Source organism: Heliangelus exortis, chromosome 3, assembly GCF_036169615.1.
Source record: "Heliangelus exortis chromosome 3, bHelExo1.hap1, whole genome shotgun sequence".
In the NCBI taxonomy this organism is placed as follows: Eukaryota; Metazoa; Chordata; class Aves; order Apodiformes; family Trochilidae; genus Heliangelus; species Heliangelus exortis.
This window is the reverse complement of record NC_092424.1, coordinates 29,250,635-29,276,712: the sequence shown is the minus strand read 5'-3', so window position 1 is coordinate 29,276,712 and position 26,078 is coordinate 29,250,635. Positions and strand designations below refer to the sequence as shown.

The 26,078-nt window shown below is 37.5% G+C and overlaps 1 protein-coding gene across 16 annotated transcripts in view; it reads right to left on the bottom strand.

Moving 5' to 3' along the window:
- Positions 1-26,078, bottom strand: part of NRXN1 (neurexin 1) — a 705,459-nt gene that overhangs the window by 360,854 nt on the left and 318,527 nt on the right. For all 16 annotated transcript variants that reach the window (XM_071739794.1, XM_071739789.1, XM_071739790.1 and 13 more), the window contains 3 exons: positions 24,251-24,632; positions 23,540-23,730; positions 4,274-4,447 (listed from right to left, as the gene is read on the bottom strand). In XM_071739794.1, the coding sequence (XP_071595895.1) occupies positions 4,274-4,447; positions 23,540-23,730; positions 24,251-24,632 (747 nt within the window). The remainder of the gene's footprint in view (positions 1-4,273; positions 4,448-23,539; positions 23,731-24,250; positions 24,633-26,078) is intronic.

Sequence of the window (26,078 nt, the reverse complement as noted above, 5' to 3'; positions counted from 1 at the left end):
TTGTCATGTTTAGATACACTGAATTCAGGAACAATTAGCACCATCATAATCTCTTTTTTTTCTTTTTTCTAGCCCTTTCTTCTTGACTGGTGAATGAAAACTGAAGTACACACAATAAACTACAGATTACTATGAGCTAACATACACATTTCATGCTTACTCCTGATGCTGTAAGGAAAAATTTGGTTCTGGGATTATAAAATTCTCCCTTTGGCAGAAGACACATCAGTATCCATATGAAACTCCTACTAGTAGTCATTAATGATAAGGAAAAACTGGTCCAAAGATTATCTAAATACTTTATATCATCCTGTAGAGAAAAATCCACTTGGCCCTTTTGTCACATTACAGACCTTAAAGATGTGGGATTTTCTTTTGATTTGCTAGCATTTCAGAAAAATCCACATCCATATGACTTGAGTCAGGTCAATGGTCACTTGCTTGAAATGAGGTACAGCTTGAACACACCTCAACCAGAGCCTGAGCAGTCACCAGTGCAATTAAAAACAGGGGCAATGTACACTGTATCCCTGTTTTAGTAAAATTATTAATTGTTCTGTTTTCTTCTGTTCAAATAATAATAGTACCCAGAGCTGACTGAATGCAGCAGGCAGACATAATGGTTTCCTTTTTTGTCTTCGGAGCCCAGAAGTTTAAACATTTGGGCATTACATCACCTTTTCTTGAGCTGGGGATTATAATAACAGAATCCCATAGCTGACAAGACAAGACACATTTTTTTTCTCACCAGATTCTGCTACTCGGAAACTTTACAAAGATGAAGTGAAAATATCTGTAGGTGTTTAAATGTTATATATTCATGCATTTATTTACACTTTAGTTATGCAATGTTAAATTTCCTCATCTTTGAAAAAGTAGAGCGAAAGTCACAAGGACTTAAAAGTACATAAATTACAGGACCCTGTAGGCACATTAAAAACTGCATGTTAAAACCCACGTATCTGGAAAAAATACACATACGGTATTGTTAAAAAAAAAAAAAAAAAAAAGGCCATTTACACTTTTGGCTTACCTATAGTCATTATTCAAAAATTGCTATGAATAGTAATACACATGAAAGAATTTCGTCTTAAAAGTAGGCTTTTTTTTTTTTTTTTTAATTAACAGAGGAGGACTGTTCAATGTTAGCAAATATTTTAATATCTACTATAACACATTTATATTTTCCTATATATATTAAAGAACTAAGCTATTTAGCAAAAATACTGTAATACACTCTTCTTAAGCATTCATCTCTTGATTCTAATTAAATAAACTAATCTATTCAGTCTTCACTATAGACATTTTAGTTGAATGACTGGTCTTGTATTTTTTTGTCTTATATGAGGGCTTACATGATATATATTACACAAAAAACATGTACAGTGTGAAAATAATTGAAATTAATTTTTTTGTGAAAATAATTTTTGTCTCACCAGGAATCTTCATTTATGTTTATAATTTGAAACTTTTAATATAGTCCATTTAGGATGCCGATTATATTATATTACATTATATCATATCACATCACATTTTATATTTATTGTATTTATTATATTGTATTTGCACATGCATACATGTATTACATTTTCCTCCTAAATATATTTTTTTTCTTCTGCCATTTCTATAATTCGGCTGTATCTAAAATGTGTAAAGAAAGTACAATGGATTTGACTAAAGGGAAACAGGGCTGACACTCATAACCTGGCTTTTAGGTTTGTTGTTAACAATCCAAAGATCTAATTTGCATATTTACATTTCTAGCTGTTGCTTTCTATCTGTTCTAGCCACTGAAAAATTATCAACAAGGTGGATTCAGCCAAATATTAATTATAATCAGTGCTCAACAATAGGGAGCAGAGATATCTATCTGCCCATGGATGAAACTGTGGAATGCAAGCCTTGCAAGTTGCCACATCAGTCCCATGTGTGGGTTTGCAAGAAACATTCCAAAGAAAGAATTTTTCACATGCACATATTACAGCAAAGTTACTGAGAAATATCAACCTTCTAGAACAAAGTCCTAAGAGAAAAATTAATTAATAGTAGATCACGCCTTCATAGTCTGGCAGAAGATAGGAAAGGAGCTTTGATCCCAGAATTGTTTTTTTTTTAATTAGAAAGGTAAGGAATCCCATCCCAAAACAGTCTGAAGAACATCAAACACAAGTGCCTTACTTGTCAGGAAAGAAATTGAAGCAGGCTGATGTCTTAATAAAGGACATTTCCCAACCAACACAGCCAGTCATCTTTTGGATTGAGAGTGGCAGTGACTAATACTTACTTGTTTTAAAACTACTTCTACTGTTCTGGCCTGAGCTCTTTGGACTTGACATTTCAGGGGACTTAGAGAGCCTACATCTTGCTGCATGAGATAGCTGTAAAACTGCTCAGCTTTGTAAGGATGGAAACAGTCTGGATGGAGATCTGTCTTTACACAGATGCAGAGCTATAGGCAACTTGAAGCATACAAGAGACTTCTAGGAGGCAGATAAATTTGCAAGTGACTTAAACCATATTTTAGGTGTCAGAACATTTTTTTGTACATCTGATCCATGGTCTGTAGACAAAAAACTGACAGATAGGTCAGACAGGAAGACTTGAATTAAACAAGCAAGATGGAAGGGTTAATTTGCAAGGGTTGGGCAGAAGGATTGGAAGGGAATATTCCACTCCATGCTATAAAGATTTCCTTCTGCAGGCAGAAGACTTTTGATGAGGCCGTTTTATGGAAGGCAGGCAGCACATCTGGTTTGACCATTTTGCTTGTGTCAGAAGGTTTTGGTGTCAGGAAATGCTGACTCTCCAACAAAAAGGACAATATTTATATAGCCTTCATTAAATTGTTGGTAGCTTTATTAAATTCCCTGATAGCTGAGTGGTGCCACTGGTTGAAAAAGTGAACTTGCACTCTAAAACTGTAGCAATATTTCTTGGAAGTGCATAGAATTAATTTAGAAAATTGCATAATTTCAAAAGATGCTATGAAATACATAATGGAATTAAGGTGTACTTTGAATCTCTGGAGAGATGGTGCAGGCATGGAACTTGCTGATGTTAAAAAAGCAGAATCTAAATTTCTAATCTCAGTGATACATTAATTTACACATATTTTTTTCATTTCTGATAGAAGCAAATAGACACTGAAGCCACAGAAAAATAAATTGTGCATTTTACATATTTCTCAGTGCTATCAATAGAACTTATACTCTTAACTAAAGGTAGCACATAAAAAATTTAAAAATCTGACTAGTACAAACGTACTGTAGGCACATCCAACAGAAAGGTCTATCTTGTGAAGCCTGAGGAACTCCCCCTGTTTTACTTGTATTATTTACAATATCTATTTGCAAGCTTATCAATCTTGATATGAAGATAACCAAGATTCCAACTTGAAATTCTACAGTGTAATTTACACACTTTTTCTGTGTAAGAATGAAGAAGAATGACACTTCAGAGAGGTAAGAACACACGAATCTGAACATACCCACAAAATTCAGAATTATATATATATATATAATATATATGCAGGGAAAGAGAATTTATTGAAATTATTCCAGAACCCATAATGAAAATTATGTGGGATTAAATGACATCTGAAAAAATGGTTAGAGATTGATACTTTTGAATTACAAATACACCTCTTCTAATTCTGTTCTCACTTAAATTCCATGATATTCCAGATGAATCAATTATGACATAAAAAATGTGAGATAAAACATATTTGCCTGTTACTGATTTCAGATAGGGGGGCTCATGACAATAAAAATCTCAGGGGTGAGTGGAAATAGAGAAGATGGAAGATTGATCTCAAAAAGCTTCATAAATTAGCCTTGAATTAATCAGCTCAAAATGTCTGCTTTAAAACTGGAATTAATTAGATAATATCTCAGCATTAGCTAATACTTAAGTGTTATGACACTACAAAGGACTTAAATGAAGCTAATTATTTTTGTTTCTATCATCAATTAAAATACATCATAAGTAAACATGGAAAATATCTTGCCACTGGAGAAGGATGGAACCTACACTAAATATTTAAGAAGTTAAATCATTTTCTCAGATCAATCTCTGTACTGTAGGGCAGGGACATGCTTGTCTCTGTAATTCTAAAAACCCCACAGATTTAACTGAAGAAAAGGTCTAACAAGATCAATAAGAAGCATGTGAAATATATTGTCCCCATGCATCGTGTGTACATTTCAACAAACATCTGCAGGACTTGTACATTACTTTCAGTAGAATTTTTAAAAAAAATCAGCATGTTCAGTACCTTCACATCCTCTTTCTATTTGCCCATTGCAGAAAAGAGCATCTGAGATTAGATCAGGAAGTCGTCCATTCAAGTCAACAGATGCAAGACAGCCCTGGAATCCCTCTTTTGCATGCACCAGTTTTGGCAAGGATTTATACGTTTCTTTGGCCACTCCTCCAATATACAAATCACCTGTTAAGGAGAAATTAATATTAGAATCAGAAAAAAAAAAAATTGACCTGTAGACTCTTTCATCTTCCTGATCTTTTGGCCTTTTTGTGCTGAATGGCAGGTATTTCAGGAGAACATTCTTCAAAATAAATGTAAAAGAAAATATTGACAACAGATGTGATAAGACATTGCAGGACTATATTTTTCAAATACATATGTAGACTCACATTTGTATGACTAATTACTTAGAAGCACCTGGACATGATATTCATGTGCCAGCTCATATATTCAGGAAACATGCAACTATTTCAGTGAGATTTCAATCACAGAATCTCCATCTAAAAACAAATCTAGCACTGATGCATGCTGTTAGCATACTCAGGAAACCTCACCACAGATGATCCCAAAAATGGATCTGAGATAAAATGCAATAACAGAAACACCAAGATCCACCTAAAGTCCATAGAACCAATATCATCCATTTAACAGCACACCAAGTAATAAAGGGTTTAGAGACGTGTCTAAGGAGAAACTTAGGAATACCATTGTTAAGCAGTGCAATCACTGATTCTCCCCACCAAAACTCATACTCTGTATCAGTCATGTGGGAACAGGGGGAGCTAGATGCCTTTAAAATGGCAATTTGCACATTGAGCAAGGAAAATTTTATTGATAGAAACAATTTTGATGACAGTCACATATAAACAGCTCTTTTTGACGAATATCAGGCAACTTAGGACTGAAAGTTAGTGCTATTCTTCCTTTGAATAATACATAGCTCTGAAACTTTGCAAGGACATAGCTATGAGGGAGGGGATGGGTTTTTTTGTTTTGAAACAATTCAGGCTGTGCCTTTCTTTCATGTGTTTGGTGTCCCTGATGGGCAGAACTAACACAACCTAAAGCTCCATAAAGTCTGCATTAAATATCAGGCTGCAGGTTTAACTAGCTCTGTTCCATATCTGTTGCTGAAGAGATGCTGCAGAAACAAACCTAAGCTTTGCTTGTCCGGAGAGGGGAAGCAAACTTGGCATGACCATAGCCCTAGATAAAAGGCTTTAATCTTTCTCCTGGTAGGCAAGATATGCTTGAATATTTCAGTCAGAGACCAAAAAGAGTAAAACCATGGTTTCCTATATCTTACGTGAGTTTACTGGCCTGTTGTGTTACCTTCTAACTCCAAAAAAACCCCAGCCATCTTTGCAAGCTTGGTAGGAGTACTCTGAGGATGCCTAGAGGCAACCTCCTTCAGACACACTGAAAGAGGACCATGTGAGATACTATGAAGCATTGAACCTATTTGAAGAAAAGTGCTTATGGGACTATCTGACTCTCAAGCTTCAGCCACTTACAAAATTCTTACTCTAACTAAGCATTAAACCCTCACAGGCGACACCTTTTGTGCCAACACAAATTTTCAACAGACTATCTGATTATACATCCTAGTCTACATTGTGCTTTCTAGTCTGGATGATTGTGGAGCTTAAGATATATCTTGTACCAAAAAGTGTTTCTGCATCACCTCAAATTCAAAACTGTTAATTTCCTAAGTCTTCACCAAGCTTTGTAGGCAGATTTTACAGGAACAGAACTCCAAATGCACCAGCTATCATCACTACCACATGCAGCTAATTTTAATCTCCCTCTTAATGCTATAAACCAGAGTCACACCTCTTCCTGGTTCTCCTGGCATACTTGTTTGTTCACAAAGGAGTGCAATGTAGTACTGTTTGCAATGGTTTAGTTTGCCTGCAAGGAAATAGCCTGAAACAAACAAATATCTATCAGATTGTGAAAAATTTTAGTCACTACGTACCAGACCTAAAACTCAACTGTACGGTAATCAGTGAAAGGGAGGTAAAAAGTTTAGGAAATATTATTTTATAAGCCATCCAACAAAAATCAGAGCAACCATCATAACATCATGAATTAGAAACCTCAAGCTTTCTAATTCCATGTAGATCATTTGAAAAGAAAGATATTGCTTTCCTCTAGAGCTTTGAGGTACAATATAAATCTCAGAAGCGTGATATTGAACATAACAGATAAAAATATGGTTACCCATATGTTCCCACAAATGGGATGTAATTCATTCACAGCAGAAAAAATCCTGCATTTTTCAATCAGCTGAAGTGGAAACAAAGTAAAAACTCTTGCCTCATGATAAAGGGTCTTCATCTTTTTCTCGGATGGTACATTCAGAAAGTAAAGTCCTTCCAATTTTCCTGAGGTACTGTGCTTCCAGTCATCCTCAGCTCAGAATAGAGAGATAATTCATCTCAATTCATTCCAATGCACTTTAAAGAGGATAACTCCAGAGAATAATACTAAGAAAAACACACCTATGCTAAAAAGGTTAAACTTGGTCTACTGCACACGATGTATGCAACCTCTTTTCAAACCTCCCAACATGTACAGAGCGAAAACCACTATTTTTATTTTGTGACTGGGTAAATATTTCAAACCACAAACTTTCAAACTGACTCTCTAAGATCCAACCCCCAAGCATATTGAAATTGTTACACAGGCATATCACAACTGTCTGTTGTGATTAATGGCTAGCAGAAGTCCGGGTCAGTGTGCCAGCATATGAACCTGAACTCAGAATATTTGCTCCTGAAAAAATACACTGGATTATATTCAGATACATATCATATGCACGAAAGTACCAAACATTAAGATGAGTCTAACTACACAAAACACTACCGTTGACTTACATTAACTTAAGACTGTTGATAACTAGAACTGATAATTACATGCTATTGTAGATAGTTTCCACACACACTCAAAAAAAAAAAAAAAAAAAAAAAAAAAGACATTCTTGGTAATATTAAAATTTGTTTATATTCAAAACAACTTGAAATCTGCTTTGGCACTAGCTAATACACTACACTAATACACACCATATGTACTGAGCAGCAATACTGACTATTAGACTTCAACTTTTATATGATAAAATATATTTAATTCTTTTTTATGACTATGGGTTAAAATTTTCACAGATTTAATATCAAATTTGATTTGAGTTTGCTGCTGGTGACATAAACACACATTTTCTCTGACAGACAAAATTTTATTTAGGAATAGACTCTGGAATTAAAACCCAGTTTTTTTAATTCTTATTTTTTAAGCTATTAATTTTTTTTTGCTTGTTTATGGTTTTGTATCTGCCACTAAAAATTATTTACATAGCTACTTTTACTTCAGTTAATCACATGCTTCAGTTTCATGTTCATCTCAATGAAGTAGTCTAACATAAAACTCAACCATTACAAATTCAGACAAGAAAAATCTGCAGAAAATGTTAATGAAAATATTTGTATATTGAATGTGCATCAGCAGAGGCTCAGTAAAGACAAAGTTTGCCCCTGCTCCCACAAAAAAATATCAGAGAACTCAACATAGTATGATACAATTCTAAGGTTTTCTTTTTAATTCTTATGTAAGTATCGCTTTACTACTGGAAATGTTACATGCTCTAAAACAGGATTAATGCCTTGATGTATATCTCCTCACTTAGCCTTATGAATTACATGTAAATTATTTCATTAAGTAAGATATCACAGTTCATAAGATCGATGGGATGAGATCATGACACTATCAAAACTAGTTACTGCCTGAATGCAATACTATTGCAATACTGCCACCATTTAAAATGTGTGACCATTGCAGGAGTTATGCACTATGAAAAATGCAATTCTTTCTTTCATTCAATAGATGAGTCGTTTTTTTTTTTAATTCATAAAGAAAGGGATATACTTATGTTATCCTGCTAATTGTAGTTTCTGGAACTGTTTAGCTATTACATTTCATACATGCATTTTCTTATGAAATTTATTTTTAATTGTATCCCTGAAAGAGTCTACATTTTTTTTGGTCATAACTGTCCTGAATTTTCTTAATTTAGAAAGGAAAACAACTGATTTACATAAAATACATCAAGTGGCATAAACAAAACAGCAGAGAAATGGGTGAGAGAATAGTGCTCCAAGATTTCTTTCTGATCTCTGGACAATCTTCAAATAAAACACTTTATTTGAGAGCATGTACTCCATAATCTCACAACTGTATTCATAGTTATATTAGGAGACAGTACATAGAGTTATTTCCTGATTTTAAAGAGGAGGATTATTTCCTTTCTCAGTTTTTTTGTGGCAAAAAAAAAAAAAAAAAAAGCTACAGTGTTTCACACTGGCTGGCTCACACCTATAAATCATGGCAATAATCATACTGGTCAGTTTTATCAAAGCACTGAAAAAGAAGAGAGTTTTGGTTTATTTTTTTTCAGATAATGAAGACCTTAATTTATTTCAACAGGAGCTTTCCTATTTACACCTACATACCTCTTCTCTGATTTAGAGCTGATTTGTGCTTTAAGGAACAAGTTCATTTAACACAGAAACAAACTGCTAGCTAATAAAGGAACCAAATTTCTCCATGTATTCATTACTGGAATCACACTTCTGAAAAAGTGCACAGAACAGCACACAACAATGAGTCACACACAACTGTTGGTAAAACAAATAAATGCCAAATCCTTCTGTAAAATCTCATCTCTTTTATCTCAAGTCTCTATATTTTCTCAAAATAAGAACTTTGTAAATGAAAGAAATGTAAAATAAAAATTAAAGATGCCGCTTTATTTATTTTTTTCTGAATAATTAGCAGAATTTATTATTTGTTTCTAGTGATGTTGCTTACAGGTCACCCCATAAACTTCCTGCTTTCCTGATTCATGTCCACACACAAGAATTCTTACGTGACGCATCTTCGTAGCAAAAATTATTCATTTAATTTCATGGATATAATAGTCTTCAAGCACTAGTAGAGAGGAGATTTTTATCCATGTGTTTATAAGGGAATCAGCAACACGTAAATAATGCTCAGTGAACAAGTACTTTAACCAGGATACAGTTAGGCTCTACAAAATCTGTTTATACAAATCAAGTGTTCATTTCTTGAACACCGTTCTCACAAATATGTTTCTATGTATGAATGAGAATAAGAAAAAAAGTAGCAAATAAAGCAGTAGAAGGGATTATGATGTTTTTTTTCAAAACTCATGAAGACAATATCCCTGGAGTGTTTGTATATGGCTGCAAAAAGTCACTCTGAAATCCATCACTATCTCCAAAAGCAGACCTTCTGTCTCCTCATGTCTTGTTGTGCTGCTGGTTTCAACTGTACTTTCTGCTGTTCTCTTAATTTCTCTTTTTTTTAGAAGTTGTTTCTCTGTCTTTTCTCTAATAAGACAACCAGTAAGAGCCAGCAGCAAAATGCCTGGCTCTGAGCCTGGTGCTGCTGGCAGGCCTTTGGGTTCTATGATCATGGTGTGATTTACAGGACACCAGATCAGCTGGCAATGGATGGGAAAAGCTTACCTCACAGGGCAAAAATATTCTATGACAAGAGTTAGCAGAGCTCACTGAGAGTTTTGAAGAGGGATGGGGATGTAATTGGGGTTGCTAGTGAGGCAACTGGGTGTAGTAGCTCAGCATTTGTGGGGCACTTTGGAGAACCAGATGGTCTATCACCCCTCCAGGGTGAAAACTGCATTGTGCAAGTCCCTCTCTGAAATGTCTACACACCAACACATGCAGAATGGGGAATAAACAGAAAGAACTGGAGCTCTGTGTGCATTTTCAGGGCCATGATCTCATTGCAATTGCTGAGACCTGGTAGGGTAGCTCACGTGACTGGAATGCTGTCATGGATAGGACTTGTCATGGGGGACTTCAAACACCCTGCTATCTGCTGGGAAGGCCACACAGCCAGGCACATACAGTCAGGAGGTTTCTCTGTACTGAAGACAACTTTTTGACTCAAGTGGTGGAGGATACAACAAGAAGAGGGGTGCTACCTCAGGAGTATTTTGTCAGTACCTAGTACTGACAAATATAGACTGGTGGAGGACATTAGGGCTGGGGGAAGCCTTGACAGTAGTGATCAGGAGAAGACAAGGGTTTTGACTTCAGAAAGGCTGACTTTGACCTGTTGAAGAAATTCCCTGGAGAAATGCCACAGGTTAGAGCTCTGGAAGGCCAAGGACACAAGAGAACTGGTTGATATTCACACACCACTTCCTCCAAGCTTAGGATCAATGTATTCCTAAGAGTAATAAATCAGGCAAGGGAAACAGGACACCTGTATGGCTGAGCAAGGAGCTTCTGAAAAAGCTAAAGTGGAAGAAGGAAGTTTACAGCATGTAAAAGAAGGGACAGATCACTTGGGAAGATTACCAGAATGCTGCCAGAGTATGCAGGGATGAAATGAGAAAAGCCAAAGCCTCCTTGGAATTAAACTTGGCAAGGGACATCAAGGTCAACAGGAAGGGTTTCTTCAAGTATATCAGGGGCAAAAGGAAAACTAGAGAAAATGTGGGGCTGCTGTTGAATGAGGAAGGTGCCATGGTGACAGAGGATGCAGAGAAGGTAGTTACTGAATGCCTTCTTTGATTTAACTTTACTGCTCAGACCAACCTTCAGGATTTCCAGACTTTGGAAGTAACAGAGGAAGTATGGGCAAAGGAAGACTGTCCCTTGTTTGGGGAGCATCAGTTTGGAGATCAATTAAGTAAACTGGATATCCATAGGTTCTGATGAGACACTCCTGCAAGTGCTGAGGGAGCTGGGAGAAGTCATTGTTGGGCCACCCTCTGGAAGGTCCTGGAGAAGAGGTGAGGTGCCTGAGGACTGGAGAAAAGCTATTGTCACTCCAGTCTTCAAAAAGGGAAGAAGGAAGACCCAGGAAAATACAAGCCAGTCAGCCTCACCTCCAATCCTGAAAATATAATGGAACAGCTTTTTCTGGGCATCTCAAAGCATGTGGAGGAAAAGAAGATTATGAAAAGCAGTCAACATGGATTCACGAATGCGATGTCATGTCTGACTAATCTGATAGGCTTCTACAATGGTTTGACTGGATGGGTCAGGGGAGGCCAGTAGATGTTTCAGCAAGGCTTTTGACACTGTCTTTCACAGCACTCTCATAGGCAAGCTTAAGAAGTGTGGGTTAGATGAATGGACAGTGGGGTGGATTGAAAACTGGCTCAAAGACAGAGGTCAGATGGTTGTGATTTGTGGCATAGAATCTAGTTGGAGGTCCATAACAAATGGTGTTCCCTGGGGGTCAGTACTGGGTCCAGTCCTATTCAATATATTCATCACTGACCTGAATGAAGGGATAGAGGGTATCCTCATCAAGTTTGCACTGGAAGGGGTGGCTGAAACACCAGAGGGCTTTGCTGTCATCCAGTGTGACCCAGACAGGCTGGAGAATTAGGCAGAGAGAAACTGCATGAGGTTCAACAAAGGCAAATGTAGGATGCTGTACAAAGGGAGGAATAACCTCAGCCACCAGTGCAGGTTAGGGGCTGACCTGCTAGAAAGCAGCTCAGTGGAAAAAGACCTGGGAGTCCTGGTGGACAACAGGATGACCATGAGCCAACAATGTGCCCTTTTCACCAAGAAGAGCTGTCTCTGTTCAGACTGGAGAAGAGGAGGCTGAGGGGGATCTCATAAATTCTTATAAATATCTAAAGGGCAGGTGTCGGGAGGATGAGACCAGACTTTTTTCAGTTCTGTCCAGTGACAGGAAAAGGGGCAATAGTCACAAGCTGAAACACAGGAGGCTCCACCAGATAATAAGGTAAAACTTCTTTACTATAAGCGTAACAGAGCACTGGTACAGGCTGCCCAGAGAGGCTGTGGAGTCTCCATCTCTGGAGACATTCAAAACCTGCCTGGGTGCTATCCTGTGAACCCTATTCTAGGTGAATATGCTCTGGTTGGACAGCTGGACTAGGTGATCTCCAGAGGTCCCTTCCAACCAATCACATTCTGTGATTGTACTAAATCCCTGCTACAATTAGGAACAAGAGTTCTTCTGCAGTGTACTGGAGTGGTATTACTCCTCATAACAGATGGGTAGACCTGGCATAACATGGTAGGTCCCCAATGTGCAACAGACACTTCCACAGTTCCTATATATGACATATGAAAATTCAAAGGGACATCTGGCTGTGGTGAAGCTGAGGCATCAGGTACACTTTTCTTCAAATACTTTATTTCAAAATGATCAAGCATATAATGGCTTCTTCCCTCAGGCAGGCAAAGAGGAATGAAGACTGAGAAATACCATAGAGAAAGTCTAATCTCAAAAGAAAAAAGTGCTCACTTTCTTCAAGTCCTCCATAAAGCAGATAATTTGCTGTTAAAAGATCAATGGAATTTGCTTTGTAGTATCTTAATAGTTGCAAAGTGAAGTACCAAGTGGAATTCAACAATCACAACTCATTTGAGGCAACTGAAATGTGAAAATAAATTACTCTAGCACAAGTTGAATATGCACTGACTTAAATGTAACAGACAACATCCTTACCTTGAATCAAGGGATAAAGCCTCAAAATGTCAGACAGGCATCTAGATGCCTTTGGCATCAATGAAATAGCATACTTGGAGCATACTTGTCCTTAATGACCTCCCTTCTGCAACATACAAAAGCACCTAACTACCATTTACTTTGTGCAATAGGCAGAGCAGAGTGGTGACTTCTCTTTCAGATGTCACACATCTGAAAAGGAATTTTCAACACACATTTTAGAAAAGGAATTGGGCCTGAACAGCAGATAAGTGATGATTTCAGGATCTATCCTCACTTTTATTACTCATGACTAAATGTTTACATTGTTTTATATATATATATATATGTAACTTGTTCCTTTAAAATTTTTGATTAAATATAATTGTTCTTTACTGAATAAGTCAAAAAGCTGTGATCATAATTCAATAAAAATTAAAGGACACTTGACAAAGACTTAACTGAAGCAGCCACACAGCTTCTGCAGCACATACGCTCTGACATATGGGTTTCCAAATCTCCCTTTACAGTAGAAAATCTGCACTTGCTGTGCATTCACAGGCCTGTTTGGTGCTAGAGCCAAGCAATACTGAATTTCATCTACCACTTGCAAGGCTACTTGAGGGAAGGCATGAACATGTAAACTTAGTGTTTTATGCCCATTTATTCCCTTCAAAGAGTCCATTTTGTAAATTCAGTATTGATTTGTGGTTGAAGGCTTTTGGGTTTATGTGTTTTGTGCTTTTTTTGGGGGGGGGTGTTGGTTTTTTTTTTAGAAAAAATAGGCTTTTCAAATACTTTTCCTGTGATAAATTCCATCTCTTATAGATTTGCTCTCACATAAGCAGGAAAAGGGTGGATAATTTACTTGTCCAGGCTGTAATGAGTTATCTGTCCTTTGAAATACTTTGGGCAAGAGGTAGTTGTATGATGTGACAGTTCATGCCTTCCATCTTCTACATTCCCTGCAGTGATAACCAAGCAAGGAAAAACAATTACAGGGGAAAAAAAAAAGCAAACAAACCCAAACCCAAAATGAATTTTTGGATTGGCAAATTGTTTTTTTCAGGAAGAAATAAAGAAACTGATCTTTTCAGCCTAATTCTACACTGGCTTACTGACTTTAGAACCTTCTCTGAATACCCTATTAAAGTTACTAATAAGAATAAATCACCAGCATTGTAATGCTGTCACTGTTTGTTTTCTTAAGTCATCCTTATTGGCATATAGGACATATTGTACCTATTTGTCAAGAGGCTTTAAGATCAAAGATATTTCCTCCCTTGGCTAATGTTCTTTTTACAGTTTCATTGTAGCACTGCATGCTAATCCACAGTGAAAGAGAAAAAACAAAAAACCAAAACACTAAGGATTAAGAGGTACCAGAGAGGCTCAGACTTGATAAGGAAGAACAACTTGCAGATTTCTCTTGCCACCAATATCTGCAGCAGTCCACACTGGAGAAACACCTCTATCTTCTTTTCTCCAAGTGCTGCAGTTCCATCAGGCTACTCACAACACGCTGCTCTCTACATTGAAGACTTTCTGCAGTTGGTGTGTTTCTGCCTAGAAACTTCTCATGCTGTTGCTCTGCTGCTCACTGTCATACATCTCAGTTCTGCTGGATGTGCATTACTTCTTGGTGCTCAGTTTCCACTCCTATTACACTTTTGACTCTGTTCAGAACTGCTCAGGGCTTCTGCAAATATGCCTGTTTTACAAGCAAGTAAAGCTGTATAGTAGAAAGTATGAGGACAAGGGGAGAGGAAGGTGGGAGGGGACAGCAGCAACATGACAATGTCTTTAGCAGCTAAGTTTTCCACAGATAAAAGTAGATACTCAGAAAGTAAACAGTCAAGCCTCAACATTCTTCTAGATTTCTTCAGGTTAAAATCCACCATGTCTTCAACAATCACTCTCAAAACACAGGTATTTTCAAACAGGAAACAGCTATACAAAAACACTTACTATTTTCTTGATGTTAGCAATTCTCAGATTCCCAGCCACTGTATTTGGGCTCAGTACTGGTGCCAGTTCTATCTAAAATAACAATAATCTGGAAAAAGGGATTGAGCGTACCCTCAGTAAACTCACAGATGAAAAAGTTGGGTGGGAGTGTTGTTCTTGAGGGTAAGAAAGCTCTGCAGAGGGATACAGAAAAGCTCAATCAATGGGCCAAGGTCAATAGTATAAGATTTAACAAGGCCAAGTAAGTGTTGGCTTCTGCAGTTGGGTCACAACAACCCCATGCAATGCTACAGGACTGGGGGAGAGAGGATGGAAATCTGTCCAAAGGTAAAGGACCTCGGGGTGGTTTGATGACAGCTGGATGAATAAGATCCAGTATCGTGCTCAGGTGGCCAAGAAAGCTGGCAACATCCTGGCTTGTATCAGGAATAGTATGGCCAGCAGAAGTAGAGAGGTGGTTGCCCCCATGCATTTGGCACTAGTGATGTCACACCTTGAATATTGTATTCAGTTTTAAACCTCTAACTACAGGAAAGACATTGAGGTGCTGGACTGTGTCCAAAGAATGGAAAGGGAGCTGCTGAAGAGTCTAGAACACATCTTATGAGGAGCAGGTGAGGGAACTCTGGTTGTCTAGTCTGGAGAAAAGGAGGCTGAGGTTGTTGCTCTCTACAACTACCTGAAAGGAGGTTGTAGTGATGGCAGTGTTGCTTTCTTCCTCCAAGTAACAAGCAATAGAGCAAGAGGAAATGGTCTCAAATTGCAGCAGAGGAGGTTTAGGCTGGATGTGAGGAAACATTTCTTCACTGAAAGGCACTGGTACAGGTTGCCCAGAGAAGTGGTGGAGTCACCATCTTTGGAGGTGTTTAAAAGATGTGTAGATGTGGCACTTGGGGACATGGTTTAGTGGTGGACTTTGCAGTGTTAGATTTACCCTTGGACTCAATAATCTTAAAGGTCTTTTCCAACCTAAATGAGTCTATAATTTTTCTTTGTGTTTCCCCACCCCTCCATCCTGGAAGTCTAGATGGAAAGTACCAGCACTGAAAATGATTAAACAGATTTAAATCAAGACAGCCTGCTTGTGCAACGGACTGTGAAGAAAGCTGGTGATGGCTGTTAAATAGTAAATAATACAATCTAATTGCTATATAAATGTTCATGGCAATCCATCTCCCACAGAACTGATGCCACTCTGTATGAGAGGGATGATTGTGGTGAAGAGCTGAGGCATTCAAACACATCAAACTTCCTTTCATTCCTGTTGTGATCACTTTTGTACATTTAATACATCTGAAAAATAGGCAAAAATGTAACAAAGCACATATTTTAATGGCATAGAATACTCTGATTTTCCTTCCTACTGATATTCTTCCAAATATACTGATATTCTTCCAAAATCATTGGAATCACTGGAATCATTCTCTGCTTCAACAGCTAACACATGCTCTTAGGAGAGCTCATTTTCCAAACAGTGAGGAATTCTCAGTATAAAGCTACCAAAAAGCTGTGAGGTTTGTTGAGGGAAACTTTTTATCTAATATTACCAACTCCTTGATCAAGAAAATCACCTCTAGTCTCTGAGGATACTACACAAAGCAGCTCTTTTGCAAAAAAGGACTGCTCAGTCAGAATACCAAGACCCATGAGGATGGCACTCTCCTACCCACAGCAGTACATTTTGGAAACAAGTTTAGGACTTTACACTAAATATCCAGATTTTTTTTGCAAGTTTTATGAGTGTATACACATATTATCCTTAGCATAATTTTTACTTAGTATTTCAGAAGGGCTCGAAAGAAATTCCAGTCAGAAATGGTAGTAACCTGCATGCCAAACATTTGTAGAAATGTAGGCAAATCTATACATTTGTATGTATCTACATACAGAAGAAAGCAGGGAAGGAGCAGAAAGCTAAAAGTTTTTCTCACCATGGAGTAATCCGAAAGACTGCTGCAGTGTTGTTGACTTCAGAGTGCTCAGTACAAACAGAAGAGCATTTTCTTTGCTTTTTATTTAACACAGAAATACCGTAGTCATTTCCCTCCCCTCATCTCCTAATCTTGGAAATCTGGATGCAGCTTCTGAAGGCTTAGCTTTGCCAAATTTTTTTTCACAGCCTGATAGACAGTATAGCTGTTTAGAAGCAGAATGTGACAACTTGTAAAGAAAGGAGGATAAAGGAATTTGTATTAGTTCAAGTTGTCCAGTCTCCTATTGTTAATCTGCCTGTATATCTTTGCTACACAGGAATTCTCAAAGCAGAGGTCTCAGTTTTAAGACCCTTCCTTATTCTTCTGTCTGTACAGAGGCTGCTTTCCCAACACTATCAGGAAGACAACTGCTGCATTTCCCATTGTGTACTCCAACAGGTCACATTAGGAAGATCTATTTATTGTTGACAATATTTGGAACTCTGCATTTAGAACAGAACATTATTTCTGCATGAAGAGTTCACATCCCACTGGCAAGGTCATTACAATTAGCTCATGCATGTTTGTTTGAGAAATGAAAGCATTGATACTTGTTATTTTGCACAAATTTGTGGTTTTATATAAAATATTTTTCTATGCTTCTTAAAGTTTTATTTCTTAGTAAAAGAAATACGAAGGATCACTGTCATTGATAGAGTCCTTGTAAAGAATGCAGAATTAATAATAATGGGCTCAGTATAAAACAACAGGCACAAATATTATATGGAATCAAAACCAATTTCAGTTTCCATTGCTGGAACAAGAAATTTTCTTTGTGATCAACACCAGTTTAGTTAACTTTCTCATAGCATGAATAACCTACTTTAACAGGCAAATGAAATATCAGTAGATTAAGTGACTACTACAAATCATCAATGAATATGTCAAGCTAGTAGATTTACTGATAATTTAGTTGATTGTGTTTAAAAGGATGAATTAATTACCAGGTAATTCTTTGTGTAAATGGAAGTAGTATATTTAAAGTGCATTTTTAAAACCACTGAGATGATACTTATATTAATGTTATCACTTTTCTTTTGGATTCTTCAGATGAGGCCAGTTTCTCACCATAGGACAAAGCAGAAAATAAAAAGGCAAATGTGTCTAACAACGAAATCTGTATCTCACAAAGGAGTAGAGGAAGTCAGAGGCCAGTGAAGAGCTACAAAAGTAAAACATGAGATCTCTTCAGGATTTTTAAATCCAAGGAAGTTGAAACTGATGTGGGCTCTAAAATGAACAGTGGTTTTTTTAAGTATGCAGGGGCATAACAGCATGTGAATAACTTTTGACTTACAAAGGACTCCAAAATTGACATTTGGGAAGGCCATGTGGAAGAGAATAACAGAGACAAATTGAATGTATGGATGTTAGTTTAAAAAAAGCAGGTCTTAAAGATGTGTGAAATGCTTCACAGGGAATAAAAAATCAAACCAAAATGTTGAGATGGGTAGGATTTCTTTTGTGATCATGATTTCCTTTTAAAAGGAAATAGCCAGCCCAATATCAAAATTAGGATGACTTCAGTTCATCCTGGAGAATACAGCATAGCTAGGAAGTCTGGAATAGGATGGGATACTGAAGTAATGAAAATACCAACTCCTAGAAAAGTTTATATCTACTTAATGTTAAATCTAAAATAAGAGCAGCATTTCTTAGGTTTTTATTTTGTGTGATATTTCAATATCACAATTTCTCACTTTCTCACTTTCAATATGACAGCATTATCTCACTTCATAAACAATTAAAATGCTGAAATATTTTAACTTTCTGGCAGATGAGTGGATTCTTATAGGTTTTTGTATATTTGCTATTTAAGAAAAAAATTTATTTTATTTAAATATAAGAATTCTTTTATTTCAATAAAGTAGATGAAAACGTTGGGAATTATAATAGTGCCTTTATGTGCAGGAGAGAAGCAAAAGGAAGGTTAAACCTTAGTAGTACAAAGTCAGACTTGAGGGTGTTCTTCCTCTCAAAAGCAGGTAGTGTGTCTTCAGATATTTATTTTAAAAATTCTGAGAAAACTCTGATTTTCCACACCACAGGAAGAGAATGAGGAGAGGGAAGAGACATTACAAATGCTGCAACACCTACAGTCTGAACAATGGAAACATCTTTGGCAACAATGAGAAACAAGAGCACGACTCAAATTAGACTTTCACTTGCATTTTTTTTTTGTCCCTCTGAGGCTACTCAGAAACCTCAAGACTGTAAGAGCCCATTGCCAAGTATAGAAAGTAAGAATTCCCCTCCACCTGACTATTTTGATCTGTGAAGTCTTTGCATTGTAGCCATGCTAACCATCTGAGCTATACTGAAAGCAGAAAGGGAATGTGCTCTTGAAATTAATGAAAGCAAATTTGCTGTGTAACTCAGTGTTGGCAGCCTTGAGCTGTGCTGCCTTTGCCACTAAGACTCATTTATCTTCACTGTTACGTGCTAGAATGGTACCCAAGTACACTTTGCTAATTTTCACTGCTAGGAAAAATAATACAGTTCTTGGAATCTAAGCACAGAACTATTTTCATATTTATTTGCCTCCAGTTTATAATCCACTCATCTTATTACAGCAATGATTAAGCTGGAGAATTAAATATAAATATTTCCACAGATACCCACTCCAATTGAAATTGTTCCAGAGGTTAGGCAGGAACCCAATGTCTGTAGTAGTGGACTTTCTATGTTATATAGTCAGATAATAAACACAAAAAAAAATGTATAGTGAAAATTCTCACCCACATTTTTATGCAAACTCTCTGCTTTCCCAGGCAATTGGCATTCTGCAGACTGTACAGAACATTCTATTTCATAGCTCCATGTCAAAATCACAGTGTAGCTGTAAAAAACTGCATTGATTTATCTTTCCAGGATTAACTTGGATTTCAACATCTGAAATCTGGTAAGTACAATAACTCAGAAAGGCTGCAGATTCTGTATTATTTATACTAATTTATATTTCACTTAATGCTAAGTCTGGTTAAACTTAATTATTGATATTACTAGCAGGAAGAATAATTTTTAATTTGCTTGTTGCTACGGCTAAAGTAGTGTAGGACAAGGAATTAACCATAGCCACTTGTGTCAGTAACATGTATGGAGTGCTTATAATAGAGATGTGCCATGTCACCATGAGAAACATTGGCATAAAAAAGAAAATAACAACCTACAGGAAAGCATTTCAACTGAGGACAAAGCAGGAAAAAATAAAAATGAAAAGGCAATTTTTTTCTCATTTTCAGTCTGTTAAATGTATCAGCTTGAACTCCCCCCATAATCCAACAATTCTCATTCTGTGCCATATTGAAGATAAATAACCAAGCTAAATAGAACAGCATAAATTAAACTAAACTGAAACTGAAAGGAGAAGACAGAGGTTTGAGGATCTGTGTACACTAGACCAGTGTGAGAAAGATGCTTACTATATACTACTGTACTGAATATGTCAGCCTGGTAATTCTTTCACTCATCATGTTTCCTGGGTGGGGAATTACAGAAAATCAGAAATACACAATTACAGAAAGGTAATACAATTTACCTTTCTCACTTCAAATCTCAGGATGTTTATTTCATGCTCTTCCGTTTGTTTTTTTTCCACTGGAATTCAAGGTTAGAGAATGCACTAGCTAAGCTCTACTTCAAAAGGGCAAAGCAAAAGTAGAATTTTCAAAGTGAACAAAACAAAGGAATGTTGGATTTTATAGGTTATTCTCACTGATGAGCTTTCCGTGCCAAGGCAGTAGCAGAGTATTTAGTGAAATAACAGTGCCCTCTAGTGCCTTAATTAGGAACATTTTTCAAACGTTTCTGAAATGAAGCCACATGACAGAACACACCATTTAGTTTAAAAAAAATGTAGAAAAAAGTGACTGTGTTAAATTAGTTATCAGTTCATGACAGGATTGTTTTTACTATTCATACCTAATTAATATTATGGGGAAAAACATATTAAATACTTACATATACATATGCATAAGTAACTGAAAAAAATATGAAAAATATGAAACAATAAAGAGGACTCTTTCTAGCATCAAAAATAACATTGAAATATTACATTGTCTCAATAAAAATTGAACAAATATGTAAAAATGTAAAAATGAGAAAGAGCAAGGCACAAATTTCAAACACAATTTTTAGAATGAAGCATGTGCCATCCCAAAAGCTTTAACTTATAAAGAAGCATTTCTGATAGAGACTCTTATTAAAGATTATGACACAGTTTCCAGTCTTTCTTACCATCTTAAAATACCACTTTCAAGTGAAGCAAACATGTAAAATACCACTAAATCCAATATAATTACTAAGGTCAGCTCATTATCTGTGACTCAGAGGTAGTTAAAGAAAAATCCAGCAAGGAATAAGCTCTTGATGGACTATTAATATCTACTTTGAACATACTACATTTTCTTTGACTGTTATGAGATTCTGGTTTTCCTAACAAGAACTTTTATAAAGACTGTTAAAAGACAAGATACTTCTTCACATGACTTGAAAGGATTTTCTTACGTCTGATTTAAAAGCACATTTATTCTTTTAAAAAGAAACTCTGCTCTAACAAGTAATGAGGACAAGCCCTGGATTAATGGGGGATGAGCCCCAGGTAACAGAGATTAGCCCCAGGTAGGGCGGATGAGCCCCAGGTAAGAGGGGAAGATGTTTTACTCTAATGAATAATGAGGATGAGCCCCAGATAATGGAGATGAGCCCCAGGTAAGGGGGATAAGTCTTGAGGAGTGTGGACGCACCCAAGGTGACAAACAGGGACAAGCTTCAGCTAACAGGGGTGTCCCCACGGTGATGAAGACAAGATTTGGGTAATGGGGACAAGCCCCAGTTAACAGGGATGTGCCCAAGGTGACAAACAGGGACACACCTCAAATAACGGGTGTCCCCAAGGTGACAAATGGGGACAAGCCCCAGATAACATGTATGTGCACAAGGTGACAAACAGGGACACACTTTAACTAACATAGGTGTCCCCAAGGCAATGAGGACAAGCTGGAGGTAGCAGGAACAAGCCCCAGGTAAAGGGAACATACCTAGCTAATGGGAATGTGCCTGAGATAATTGAGACAAGCCCCAGGGAACTGGGATGTGCCCCAGGTGACAAGGACAAGCCCCAGCTAATGAGGATGTGCCCCAGGTGATGCCAGGATGTGCACCATGGCCAGAGCCCCTCTGGTGCTCTGCTTGGAAAGCTGAGCATTTTCAGCCCTGTTGTGCCCTGCTGGTCACCTCACTGGGGGGTGGAACCTTCCCATTGTCCTGCTTCCTGTGGAGGGTGGTTTCTGCTCACCAGCTGCTGATGTAGATCAGGAGAGGGCTGTTAGCCTGTCCTGGGTGGGTGTCTGTGTGTGAACACATGTGCCTTACTCTGCCCTTGTGACCAAGAGGGACAATGGGATCCTGGGGGGCATCAGGAAAAATGTGTCCAGCAGATATAGGGAGGTTCTCCTCCTCCTGTGCTCTGCCCTGGTGAGACCATACCTGGAATACTGGATCTCGTTTTGGGCTCCCCAGTTCAAGAGAGACAGGGATCTACTGGAGAGAGTCCAAGGGAGAGCTACAAAGATGATTAAGGGACTTCAGCATCTCTCCTACAAAGAAAGATGGAGAGAACTGGGGCTGTTTAGCCTTGAGAAAAGAAAGCTGAGAGGGGACCTTACTAATGTCTATAAGTATCTGAGGGTTGGGTGTCAAGAGGAAGGGGCCAATCTCTTTTACACTGTGTCCAGTAGCAGGACAAGGAATTACGGGTTTGAGGTAGCACATAGGACGTTCCACCTCAACATGAGGAGAAACTTCTTGACTCTGAGGATGAAGGAGCACTGGAACAGCCTGTCCGGAGATTGTAGAGTCTCCTTCTCTGGAGACTTTCCAAACCTGCTTGGATGTGTTTGTGTGACCTGCTCTGGGTGGTCCTGCTGTGGCAGGGCCTGTGGCAGGCTGTGGACTAGATGATCTCTAGAGGTCCCTTCCAACCCCTGACACTTTATGATTCTATACTCTGATGCAAATTAGCTTTTCAGAAGCCCATCCTTACAATTAATTACTATTACCTACTTTAAAATAAACATATATACCAGTTTATTTTATAAAAATTAATCTCAAATATCTATCTGGACCTATGAAATGTACATTTAGAGCTAAAAAAGAGTTTATCTCACCCTGCAATTAAAATTACCTGCAATACCTTACATATTTATGTGAATATGTGTATGATTCACCTACAACTTGAAACTTGCATTTGTAAGTGATTATTTGAAAACTGCAGCATAACGTAGTTTTACTTACAAGATATTTTATGTTATCCAGATACTGCATTGTATTTATTTTCCCAGCAACAGGGAGGAGGTTTTATGTGGAATTCTGATCAGTGGGGGACAGTGAAAATATCCCCCAGTTCTCTGCCATAGAGACTGTCAGTTCTACAAAGCATTTGCAGCTGTACCATAAACGTTGAGCTGTGGTTTCTTCATGCCACTTACATAACTTGTGTTCACATAAAAAATCAAGCCATTGCATAGACATTTTAGAGCTCCTTTAGTCCTTCAATTATATTCTGGCACTTATGGGCCACCTTGTATTCTTACCATTTTCTACTTTTTTTTCCTGGAGCATTTTCACACGTTGTAAGTTGTACCTAACTGTATAGAACTACTATAAACTGGCATTGTCAGTCATTTCCTGAGATCATATTAATTATTATAAAATAAAAAATTTCATACTACTAAAAATTTTCATACTACAAAATTATGCTATGCTTTACATACATGATTTATTCAGTAGATTATAGAGGAGTGAATGTACTTACTTTTGAGATCTAAATTTCTGGCTCCTGCTGTGCTTTGTGTTGTGATTTTAGTGTCAATCTTTACAGTGTGGAGATTATTGGTATCCCTTGATATCATCACATTATGCCACTGGTTGTCATTCAGAGGTTTATTAGAACTTCCTTTGATGAGGTTTGCACCATTTCCCAAGTCAAACACATAGTGCAAATACCTGGGAAAAGAGAAAAAATTGGAAAAGTTTCCTTTTTCTTTACATAGCAAGGGGCACTAATTAATATGTGTAATGTTTCCCATTTCCTTGTACTACTCCATAGTATTGGTAAAACCAGAAGACAACAATGAATGCCAAATGGGGAAGCAGAAGTACTTCAGAGAAAGCACTGCTTGTTTAGATGAGCTGAGATGCAGTCCCAAGCTTCTGGAAAGTGGCAAGAACTTGTACCAACACATGCATACATACTTAGAAAAAGAGGAAGGCTACAAACTAGTACTTCTTTGTGGTAAGAAGTACAAAAGTCATACCCATTATTTACTTTCATATTTTTCAGGCACCTAGTTTCATCTGAAAGAAAAAGTCACAATAAAGCATAAAAAGTTTAACATGGAAAAATATTCATCAGTCTTATATGTCCAGTCACATGAAGATTTGTATCTTAATCTTTCCCTTGTCTTTTTCCTGTATATATATTTTGAATAGACTCTTTTTTGTCACTATGCTATTCCATACATACCCTTTTACTAATTCAACCACAATGAAATCATTTCCATCGCCACTGTTATAAAGTATCAATCCATCCAGAGAGGTTGTTTTGAACTGGAAAAAGAGGTGCATAGATGTATATGCTTGCAGCGTGGCCAGTGCAACATAACTTGCTTTTGTTTTAAAGGTTACAGGGTCTGCTATGATGTTCCTGAACCCAAATCTTGCATTTAGCTCACAATAATCGATGTCTCCATTTTTACATAAGTCAATGTATGCCATGCCATTAAATGTAAGACTTTGTAGATGCCCAATGAAATTCGAAGGCACAGAAGACAGGTACCGGCGTTCTGTTATTATTCCTGTTTCTATGTTGTGAAATTCCAGTCGTGTGTGATCACCAGCCATTTGACCTTTAAATAGTAACAAGAAAACATGTTAGCATCTCAAATAAGAGGTCAAGAAGCACGTCATGTGATTAAGTATCTGTATTTCACACTTTTCAGATTGTGCAAGGCCATTTCTTGGCTCCCAAGAGGTTTTTTCTAAATTCATCCAAACAACTGGTAAATATCTCAGATCAGTATGTTCTGATAAGGTCAACAGCAAGACTTCTAAACTTAAGCACAATACTACAGTATATCAGACAACGAAATCCCTTACTTTGGTTGCACCTGATCAGACATGGTTTTGCTCTAAGCAAGTACATTTAATTTACACAGCACAAAGAAAAAGGCAAATTTCAGAGCTAAAACTCCAATGTTAAGAGTTACATGGGAGAGAGGCATAACAGTTTGGAGGATATTACTCCAGAGATTTTGCTTAGAAGTGCACAATTTGGCAAGTGCAAGAAATTCCTGTTTAAGCTGTTTTAGGTACATTAATGCTGGCTCTGCTCCAAACCCCTGTGCTGCAAGTGTGGATAGAGTCTTCTTTGAAAGCAATTCCCTTTTTCACCACAAAAATAAACTGTGGGAGAAGGGAGCAGAGTCCAAGACATGGACAAAGCAGAAATCCTGCAGCAAGGTTGTGTGTAATCCTGAAACTAGCAAGGGACTTGCTTACTTAAGGAAAGTGACCAAAACTAACCCTCACAGCTACTTTTGAGTTGTTCTTTGTCATGCAAGGACTCCTACACAGCAGAAAGTCTGAATTTTGCTGACTGCAGAGATGATTTGAGGGAAAGCATCAGCACTCTATCCAGGTCAGGTAAGTTTATAAGCTTACCCAGCACATCAAAACTGTGTCCACTGAGGAGTTCCCTTTTCTATTGGAGCTTAGGGCTTATATTTATTTTTTGCCATGCTTATTTTAAAGAAGTAGGGCAGTAATGTCACAAGGCTGATTCATGGGCATGTTGTGCGGGTCTGATTACAAACCAGCTTTTTATTACTAAAATCTACCTTTGCAAACCATGGACTAGATTTCCCAGTTCCTTAGATGTTTCTCTCCTGGAGTGCAAAGAAGATGAACAGCACAAGACAAAGGTGTTGACAGGATGAGTTTTCTCTGTCCTTCCCTGAACATACTATCCCAACACTGAGCTCTAAGCCAGAGTGTACATGTTTGGGGGTGGTGGAGAAAGCCTCAAGACAGGCTTAGACAGCTGTACCTTCACAGGTTTTATAAGTAAGTGTCTGTGGATGCATATGTGAACAGGGAACAGACAGGGCAAAACGAATGTAGGTATTTGGGCACTACCCAGGGAGATGGATTCACAAACAGCTTAAGTCAAAGCACAGACATATAAGTACAGCTAATAAATTAAAATTAAAAAAATAGGTCCTGTAATTTATGATGAGTATTTACAAGAGCTTACTTAGCTTCCAGATGCATTCTGACCCAGCTCTACTGATGTC